This window comes from Phaethon lepturus, unplaced genomic scaffold (genome assembly GCF_000687285.1).
Source record: "Phaethon lepturus isolate BGI_N335 unplaced genomic scaffold, ASM68728v1 scaffold4442, whole genome shotgun sequence".
NCBI lineage: Eukaryota > Metazoa > Chordata > Aves > Phaethontiformes > Phaethontidae > Phaethon > Phaethon lepturus.
Window position 1 is genome coordinate 11,219 of NW_010525397.1, and position 10,580 is coordinate 21,798.

At 41.5% G+C, this 10,580-nt stretch overlaps 1 protein-coding gene and 1 pseudogene across 1 annotated transcript in view; both read right to left on the reverse strand.

Moving 5' to 3' along the window:
• Window positions 1-1,203: 1,203 nt before the first annotated feature.
• On the reverse strand, window positions 1,204-3,636 carry LOC104617410 (annotated as a pseudogene).
• Window positions 3,332-10,580, reverse strand: part of LHFPL2 (lipoma HMGIC fusion partner-like 2) — a 19,125-nt gene continuing 11,876 nt past the window's right edge. Inside the window, exon 2 of the mRNA XM_010282723.1 lies at window positions 3,332-3,944. Coding sequence (XP_010281025.1) covers window positions 3,688-3,944 — 257 coding nt within the window. The 3' untranslated portion in view covers window positions 3,332-3,687. The remainder of the gene's footprint in view (window positions 3,945-10,580) is intronic.

Genomic DNA, 10,580 nt, shown 5'->3' on the forward strand with positions numbered 1-10,580 from the left:
GCTGTGGTGTGTATGTTGCTGCCATGCTCTGCTTTTGTCAGGCTGTGTCCTTTCCTTGAAGTAGGCACCAGTGCCCGCCACTTCCAAGGAAGGAGTGAGCTCCTCTCTGTTTACCACTAGGATGTGAGATACTCTGATGTGGGATGACAATGCAAAATGGAAATGATGTGGCAGAAAAAACCCCTCAGAATCCAGGGAACTTTATTGAGTAAATAAAGTGATACAGACAACCCAGAAATAGCTCAGTAGCAATGTTTTTTGCAGTGCCATGTTATAAATAAAGCACATTAAGAAACCTTGCTGAGGCTTTTCAGCTTTTAGATTGTATATTGACAGAGATACAGATTGCCAGGACACAGCTTCACATCTGAATCATCTGTATTGTATAGATCTGAGTATTTAAAATCAATCTAGAAGATATTTTTGTTAAATCTTTAAGCTGCTGTTACTACTGTTGTATTCGTCTTCAAAATCAGTGATTCTAATGGATTACTCTATGCATTAGTTTGTCCACACCACCAAAACTCCAGCCACTTCTTCCCTGGGAAGTCCCTTTTCAAATGTCGTCTTTAAAAGCAAAAACTAAGGGGGAAAAAAAACCCAACACAACAAAACCCATTCCTGGTATTGCACATCTCACACAAGTTTGTGTATATATATATATATATTCTTAAATATGCTACAATTAAAAAAAAAAGTCTATGGCACTTTACAGAATATAAGTTTACGAAGTTGATCAAACCACAGATGTTTGAAGAATTCTTCAATACCACAAAAACAAAGTTAAACTGAACTAATTGGCACACAGGTTTTAAAGAATCCACAGCAAATTTTTCTAGATCCTATGCAGTGCAAGTACATTAAGAAGCAGTTACACGCTGCAGTCCCCTCATGAAATTAATTAAATTAGCTTTAGGCTGATTTATCTTTTTTTTTTCCTCCCCCCCCCCCAAATCTTTGAAAGCTACAGCTCAGGTGAACTGCAGGAACAACTTTTAAACAGCTGTCAAATTTCATGAGTGCACACTACACCTGAAAACCTCATCCAGAAAAGAAATCTGCAATATATACCATCTCATCACTTGCTAGAAAAACAGAACCCTGAGGAATGAAATTCTGGTAGGTTTTTTTCTGTATTTCTTCCCAGCCTGTCTTCTAGCTGTACTATGTGATGAACATGGATATTCTTGCAAGTTTAGTTGATCATGTTCTTGCAGAGCAAGTTGATAGTAGACCAGCAACAAGCAGAAAAGCTGGTTCTTTTTGGTTACAAATGCAAACAAAAGCAAAACATGCCATTGAAAATACCTCCTTTGTACTTAAAAACCACACTATTAACATTTTTTAAGCGCTCTGTAGATCACAGCAGAGGTCAGCTAGTAATGTAAATGAAGGTTGGTCACTGTTTAGTGCTAAGCCATAGTATATCCCCTCTGTACCTTTTGGAGGTACATACCTTATTCTGACTCATCAAGTGCTCAAGCCAAAGCAGCATTTGTCACCCTAATATAGTGTCAAGATCTGTTGGCAGTGATGACATAGACATTGGATTGCTACCCACCTAATAAAAGCTAAAACCTATAAATCTATTTCGTAAGTAAGTTTTTACTGATTTCTTTGCTACTTTCATTCTTCCTAGCTCTGCTTTTCCACTTGCAGAGCCCTCGAGCAGAGCTGAGCTGGTGCCCCAGCCTCTGTGGCACAGACTCCAGCAGGGGGCTCAGGAGGAACGTCAGAAGAATGGGGACAGGTTGAGTTTTTTTAAATTAAATATTTAAAAGCAAAGTGAATTACCCGTTTTAAACTATAATACAGTTGATATGGATTGCAGGAGCAGGTGAATGCAAGAAGAGGGTAGATTTAAAAACCCCTTTTACATATTGGCAGAAGCTGACCTTGTTTTTTACACAGTGGCTTGGAGATCACCTCCCTATGCATCTGGCATGTGGCTTGAAGGTGTACTGGGCACGGACACATGCAGGCTGGGAGCTGGGCCTGGTTTTCTCCGTAGATTGGCTGTGCTAAGGTGGTGTCCGTGCTGCACAGAAGGCACCGGAGGGGTGCTCCAGCACTGGGACTGCTAGTGTTCACCCATGCTCAAGGCTGGCCCTGGGCTCAGGGTCGTGACTGCTGAACAGCTCTTGTATTGTGTATGACTTGAGCAGTGCATTGAAATTATCTATCTACCTGTACAGTAATAATGATTTTTTAATACCTATAAATAACTAATGGCACACTTCAATGGACTGATCAGGCATAAACAAGACTCTCTGCTCCATATTACACAGTGAAGTGATGGAGAGCAACTGTCATTGGATGATGTTAAATGACCAAGAAGTAAGAAGAGGAATCTAAAATTCACTTACTATTTCCTTAAAATAATCATTAGATTAATTCTCCCCAATGCTCCTTTGGCACAGTTGCATCATTCCTTTGTTTTTTAAAATACCTTTGAAATTTGTTTTCAGAAGTAGTTCTAGTAAGTGATGCAACACCACAGTAATACAACCAACTGCCTTTGAGAAAAGAATGTCATTTGTGGCAAGGTCTGTTTTATTTCTGCTGATGTAGTTGGAAAACTGTCCATACTACATGCAGTTTAAAAAAAAAAGGGGGGGGAAAGATCTTCCCAGCCATGTAGAATTTGGCAAGACTTCCTGAAAAATGTAAATTTCTTAAGGGCTCATGTGGCTCTGGGTCATGAGACGACTGGTCTGTAGAGTAGGAATGAGGTTTCACTGGCAAGAGAAAGAATAACACTGTTGAAGTCCAACATGCAATCTGCATTTGTAGGAGACGCTACAGCCCAGGCCATGCTGTTGGCATTCACAAGATAATGCCCAGCTGTGCTGTGGGGAGTTGTCATACAGGAGTTTTAATAAAGGCTGTAGAAATATTTCTAATGCCGGTTATTTCAAACAATTTTATCAGAATCGGGTGAAAGCCAGTGTAATAACAGCTTCTCCGTCCAGTCAATGGAAAGAAGATCATTTACCTACTAAGTCACAAGTGGCACATACCTTGCACTATAAGTTTCAAGACAAAGAAACCTGGCAGGGACTCAACTTTTTAAATACTTAAAGACTGATGTAAACTGCATCATGTCAACTTTGCTCTCACCAGCATATACGTACTATCTGAGAAGGCACTGTACTTTAAGGAAGTTCAGTATCAAAAAGCACCTCAATGAAAAGTATGGTACCAAACCAGGTGGTGGTGAAATATTCACAGGTGAGGGGAGCCCTTGGAAACAAAGCCTAATCAACATAGGCTTCTCTTCTGCATAAGAAAAAAAATAACACGTGCTGGCTTTTATTATTTTAAATTCAAATTCTTCAAAATGACCAAGGTGGGTAAGGCAGTCTGATCAACCAGAATTTGTCAGTTAGTTACAACAACAACATTATATACACGATTCCTCACCTCCCCAGTCAGATTAACAATGTGTCCTGATCACAGAATGAAACTTAAAAAAAAAAATCCCCAAGTATTCTACATTCTGGTTTTTTTTGGGATCCTTTATCTGATCCTTATTGCCCAGCAAGGAAGAAAGACCATTTCAGTAGTTCGGGTCTGGAATGCATGGGGCTCAATCACACAAATTGTACAAACAGGTAAGCGGATCTGCTTGTCCAGTCAATGGAAAGCAGATTAAGATCCAGGCGTTGGTATTTTTCCCCACTGGAGTTAAAGGAGGCAGATAAGGTTTTTTCCTTCTTCTATTTCTTCTTGTACTTTGTCACTGGATGTGGCTATTTCAGCTTGTGCCGAGAAGACTGCACAGATGAACGTCAGAATAGTGCCACCAATAGCTGTGTAGAAAGCCCAGCCCAAGGAGCAGTCTCCTAGTTTGTAAGCAGAAGCATAATGTCCACAATAGCTTATTGCCTTCTGGCATCCCCAACCTGCAGGGTAAAGTATCAAGCCTAAGATAAGGAAGAGGCCTAGAAATAAAAACAGAAAGACAGAAGTTTAATAAATTACCAGTTTAACATCAAATGCAACACATGTAGTAACAGTTGTGGTGGTCACTACTCACTCCTAAGTACCAGGATGAGGAGAAGACTCTTCCTCATCCATCCCTCTGTTGCTGATTGTTGCCTAGTATACACCATGCAGTATTTTACCTAAACTTGGAGCTATCATGTGCTTTTTCTTGTGAAAGGCTTATTTCATACGATAATGGCCTAGTTCCTAATTTTAATCTCTGTATTCCTTCTACAGCCTGTGTTTCCACACACTATTGCTAGGTATACAGAGCTTGCAGAACATTTGAGCATCTCTACCTACTGTTTATACTTGCACTTCTCAAATACTTAGAAATGTTTGTGCCCACTTTCGAGTTTGTGTTCAGGTAGCGTGCATTCAGCTTTGTTTAGTCATTCATCATGAACATTTTTGCCTTTTTCCTCTAATTTTTCTTACATTGAGTTTCTTGCCTGGGGAAAAAAAAATCTCATACTGCATCTGCTTATTTGGCCACATTAGCACGTAGTAGAAAAATATTACAGCCAGTTCATTAAGGGATTCTGCAGTCAGCCCCAAACGGATCGAAGTATCCACAGCCACTGCACAGATAACACTGGGATCCTCTAAATAGGTGATGGCCTGCTGCAGAAGGAAAGCACATTTCTAGTGATGCAGGAGCAAAAGCCTCAACTCCCCATCTCGCTAAACTGCCCAAACACCCTGCTGTGCCTCAGGCTGGAAGTAATAAGCTCAGACTAGATGTTTTGCCCATCTGATTTTCTCTCATATTCGTAAGTTTTCTCTCCTGTGAGGACCAGTCTATCTAAGCAGTGAAGGGCTTCGTTAAGGAAATTGAAAGTCCTGTTAGAGTTCCTGCACAGATGATGTGTCTTTGCACAAAGGTGAGAGATTTAATCAAAATGCCTAATTATGGTACTGACTACCATGCTCTCTTACAGGCCCTGCTTAGAAAGTCACAGTGAGTTCAAAACAGATCTCCCTCCTACAAGGTATGTAGGAAGGAGCTAAACATCAGGACAGCTCATAGGTATCAAAATTTGCTTTCTGTTTTCTTTAAGATTTTACTCAGAAGAACAGGAAGAATTATGAAAATCAGTTTTTGCTCAAACACGACCAGTTTATCCAGAAAATTAATATTCCAGATCCCATACATATTACTGATTTATTTGTCCTGCACTGTAAAGCCCTTTATTCAACCTGGCACCTTGACAAAAAGAGCTGGTAAAGGTGCTGTCACCATCCAGAAGGGGGCTGAAAGTTATGCTTTTTATGTATGGTGCTGGTTCATCCATTAGATTTCATCTAATCCCAAAATTTCTACCAAGTAATAAAATAGAAAACAGTCTTCTTTTCTTCCCTATACTAAGAGATTACCAAAGACAGCTGTAAAGACTTGTTTGCATCTTCTTCAATTGAGTTAGACTAGCCTATTCTGCAGTACATTAGGTTTCCTTAATTGTTTGTTTAAAGAAATTCAGTCAGATGCAAGAAAACCTCCTCACTGAGAAAGAAAAGCTAGGGTCCTAGCTAGTAAGCAGTTAATATACACAAAATGCAAAAACCATCATCCAACTGTCTAAAATTAATGTCTACAAATGCCAGACATTTCACAAAAGAAAGTCCCTCCTCCAGCATTTTTCTAACGATGACACAACACCATGGGCATGAATGAACTAAATGTCATTATTCTTTGGAGCGGCAAAATCCGTTAGCGAGTGATACCCATTTTCTGTGAAGGGATTTCATCACTGCTTACGTTTAAGAATCAATGACAAATTTTATGCAGCGTTTCCTGGCTGATTGGCCAAACTACATTAAGTATTGCTTTATCTTGGACAGACCTGGATAAGCTGTGCTTTTGTCCTGCTGAGCCCTGCAGCCATTTCAGACTAAACACCAACAGTTCCTTCTCCTCTTATTCATCACTAGTTTCCTGTTCTGTGTAACCGGCATGACCACACCATTTTTCTGGCTGTACACTGGTATAGGCCATTTTCTTGAATGATCACAAGGCATTTGATGATAGTTAAAAATCACTGTTGATGAATTAAGAAACTAGATCTGAAATGCCAATGTAGCTGCTGCCAACAAGGAAGTTTACCACTCAAACACTCACAAACGTAGAGAGCCTGTGTTTAACAGCAAGCTCGACTGATGGCTGAGTCACAAACAGGACTAAGAAGGTACATCCATATCTTTTTACCAAAACTAGAGCACTGAACACCTCCTGAAAGCTTGTTCATGGTTCATGGCAGGTACGACCCAAGCTGAAAAGTTGTTACCCAAAACTCAGCCCCACAAAAGGCTGCAGCACTGCTGTCAAGTGTAGTCATCAGAACTTGACTGAATTAAGGGGGTTTTTTTTGAGTACAGAAAATTCCTGGAGAAATATTGACTACAGCTCATAATTTGATAAACTACAGCTGTTTTCTCACAGATGAAAACAAAATTTGGAGAAAAGTCTTAACTACAGACTTGAATATGGTCAGTCTTACCTGACTGTTTCCTTCAGATGGCTAACTTTGTGAATCCTGTACTGGCCTAGCATAATAAAAGGGATAAAAAAGTAATGTTTTCATTATTGAACCTACCTTCTACTACTCCATTTGAGCGCTGACAGAAAGCTTCTCAGGTCACATCTCTTCTCACTATCACTAATATTTATCACCATTTCTCATTTCATTAATACCTGTCTCCTACTTGCTAGGAAAAGTGAATAAAGACGATTCAGTTAGCCAATTCAACATACCACAACAGAAATGGCACTCCTTGGAATTCATGCTGACTAACAACCAGTGGAGGGGCACAGACTCCCCATCATGTATTCAGATGAGAGCTCCAGTACCCGTAGCAAGGGCTGAGCTGCGCAGGGTGCAGAGATCCCTTCCTGACTCTCCCAACCTGCCCGGAAAGGGGTGCTCGAGTAAAAAGATCATGAGGAACTTTCCCTCCTCCTTCCCTGCAACTACAAAAGAGATGGTCACAGGCTACAGAACCCATCTCAATGACTCCTGCAGCTTAAGCAAAATAGACAGAGGATGCTTTACCATCGCCACCAGAGAAAACCACAGGCTAAAGCAGAAGCCAGCAATCCAAAGCACTTAATTGCCTAACTACCTGTAACCAGAACAGCAGCTTCCAGAGATCCCATAAAAAGAACAACCTCTCTGCTCCTGGGAACATGGATGCAGAAGGAAGGGAAGGAAAAATGCCTGGTTGGAAAGAACAAGGTAAGCTATAGCAGGGGTAGCAAGGGCAGGAGAGGTTGTGATGCTGCTTGGAAAGTCATGATCTGCTTTTAAATAGGTGAAATGGTTAAATGCAATACGAATACCTCGGCAGTCTCTGTGCTCTTCCACCTTTGACCTAAGGAGCACTGCACAACCGTTTTATGCAACAGAAAAAAGCCAGAGGGCTGTTTCTACAGCTAACAGCATAGCCTTGATCTACATCTAACACATGTGCAAGCAGCTGCAGTTGAGCAAAAACCACTTTACAGGCCGGTCTGTGGCCAGACAATCCACAAGGGGAAAAAAGCGTGGTAAATTCTCAGCACTGATTTCTCATACCAGTGTCCACAGGGCCCTTACATCTCTCTGCTCCTTTGATAGAAGTTTATGCCTAACTGCCTATATGTAGCCGCTGCCCAGTCCCTGGGGCTCGCCTGCCTGCAGCTCTCTCCTTTTGGTTATTTATTTGCATTACCACACAGCCTGGCAGCTCTGCTCACAGTTTCTGCCTCCAATAGCTGACAATCAGCTTTTCAGAGAAGATGCACAGAGATGGAGCGCAAGACGCCAGTGAGAGAACCCCAAATGGCACACCAGCAATAGCTGCATCAAATCCATAGCCTGCTGGTTACCAAGTTTTTCTTTCACAGCCGCTGCAACAAGATGGTCTTAAGAAAAATGTGAAAGGAAGGAAATTGGGCTTTCAGTCACTTGTGGAAAGCACAAAACAGCATGCGAGCGTGTGGTTTTGTTTTCTGAAGAGTCCCCGTGGGGAAGGCGGAGGAGGGCGCTGGATGGGCCACACGGAGCCAGCAGCAAAGTATCTCGCCAGTGAACGAAACGCGGCCTTGGAGATTGCAAGGGGCCAGAGCGGGGAGCCAAGCTCCCTATCCCAGGCACTCACACTCAAAACACAGGAACACAAGACCAGCTCCTAGTATAGTCTATAGATTTGTGTATAAAAGTTGCTCTCTGGATTGATTAACTATTATAATTCTCAGGTTTCTTGAATTTGATTCAGTTAGTTTTACACTTGACTCATTCAAATATTACTTCTGTGTTTAATCTGTATTGTGTGGCTTTCTCAGCCATTTAATGCTGTAAATTAAGATTAAAGCACTTAAGTTTTTCTTAGTCAAAGAAGTACAAAGCTCAGTTTTGTGTTTTATAATTTCTTGTCGGCGTAATCTGATAAAGCAACAATTATCTCCTTTGACAGTTTGCCTTGAGATGTATCTGGCAGGAGGACAATAAATATTAATGATAGAGATTTCTTTTTCTTAATAAATCAGGTTTTGCTCTTGTCCCAGTGTCTTTGAAGAGAAGCCAATCTTCAAGAGAAAGAACAGAGAACAAAAATCGAGTGCTCTGTCTGAAGAAAAGATTTTTGCAATGAACCCTTTCAGTTCTTCATGCTGACATACAGTAAATTAGAGTTTTAATTCACAGGCAATCTACCTGTGGAATTACTGCTGTTTGTTCCCCCTGCTGGGAGGAACAAATTCATTTTGAAAACATTATAGGCTGTTTCCCACTGTGCCTCTCTACAGGCTCACAGAGATCAGGCTTGCTCCGTTCTAGATTTAACCCCTGCTCTGAGCACAGCTGTACTGCTGGTAGTGCAGCTTCTGCTGTACATATATTCTTGTTCCTAATTCTCAGTTAGCTCTATCCTGCTTCTTTAAATCAGTATGATAATTTTTCATAATTACATTTTCCTTTTTGTTAGTTGTTGCCAGCTCTGTTACCTTTCCTCTTAGGATTCCTTAAAGCAGAGGTCTGAAAAAATGCTACACAATGCTGCCAGATGCCTAGGAATGACAACAGAAAACTATTTAAATTACTTTTTTATCCAGACACCTAATCTAAAACTCTTTGGTATAAGTCTGTCAGCAAAGAACATTTTCCCAGTTTTCACTGAAGGCAGTTTGCCCACATAACATTTTATTATCAATCCCCAATTACCTGCTTTCAAAAAGAAGCCTTAAGAAATACAGAATGTAGGTCAGATTTAGATTTTATTTGGATTATTAGACTAAAATATATTTCCTGATGACAACACAGCCAACTTATTAAACACCAGCCCTTCTATATTCAAATTATTTATAAGCAACTTCTTTTTCCTAAAACACCAAAGCAAAGCATCATGTGAAACATCAGTATAAATACAGCAGACTGCACTGCTTTGCAACAACGCTTCTGAAAACAGTTCAGGAATGCTTTTTCTATAGGAGAATCCTTTTTGTATCTGCGCACCAGGAACTTTTCCCCTTTTAAGGGCCTGGAACTGCAGCCAGGAATTGCTCCTCCTGGTTTTTATACACGGCAGTAGTGCTGCCAGGCGAACATCGTGGAAAACCAACAGACCTGTCTATTGATGAGCATTTGCACGTCAGATTATACGCTGGGGTCAGAGCTGAGTAAAAGCTTTTTCATTCCATCCTTGGAAGCAACCCTCGAGACAGGGCTTAGGCAGATGCTTGTTTAGCTAAGTGAAGGCATGCTATTTAGTTTTGACAGTCTCCTATGCAGCTGCTGTTGTGCCATATTAAACAACAGCATATACTAACAAAGCCAATTTCCATTGCAAAGCCTGAAACTATCTTCTCATTTCCTAGCAAAATAGCAAAAAAGCTTTTAAATGCTGCTGAAGAAACAGGAAATTAAGCAGCTGTGATCAATGAGGTGGCACTGCAACAGGCTCCCAGGGAGCAGCACAACCGAGCAACAGCATTTTAAGAGAGGAAGAGAAGAAGGGTAAAGGTGTGGCGGGATTAGCCTTGCACGACACCACGTAGGTAGCACGGGTGGGTCGCTTCCTCAGTGGCGGTGATCCTGATCACCCGCATCCTCTTTGCAACCACAGGAGAGGAATGCTCAGCCCCAGGGCATTGCACCAGCCAGGCAAAACAACCCTGCCTTTATTCCTCGTATTTCCAAACGTGTCAATATGCCACCTGAATACCTGAACAATTTCAGGTCTTAAATATTTGTACAAATGTACAACGCTAGCTCTAAACCAAGGAGGCTTCCACATATGCAAACATTCCCTGACAAACCCCGGCCCAGCAGGAACACTACCAGGCCGCCATTTGCGTGCTTTCCACCGCTTCATCCAGCGACAGGACAACCAAAGCGACGGCCTCCTTCCTGCTCGGCAGCTGTGTAAGAGATACCTTCAGCCCTGCGAAATGATTCAGTAATCCCATTTTAACCAGATGAAAGCTAACAAGGTGGGCTCAGGCTGTCTGACGTGGTGGTCTCGGCACTCCACACTGGCTAAGGAGGAGGGTAGTGCCAAGCACTGGCTACAGCAGCCACAGTCACCGCCGAGAACAGCAGACCTACACAGATTTCAAT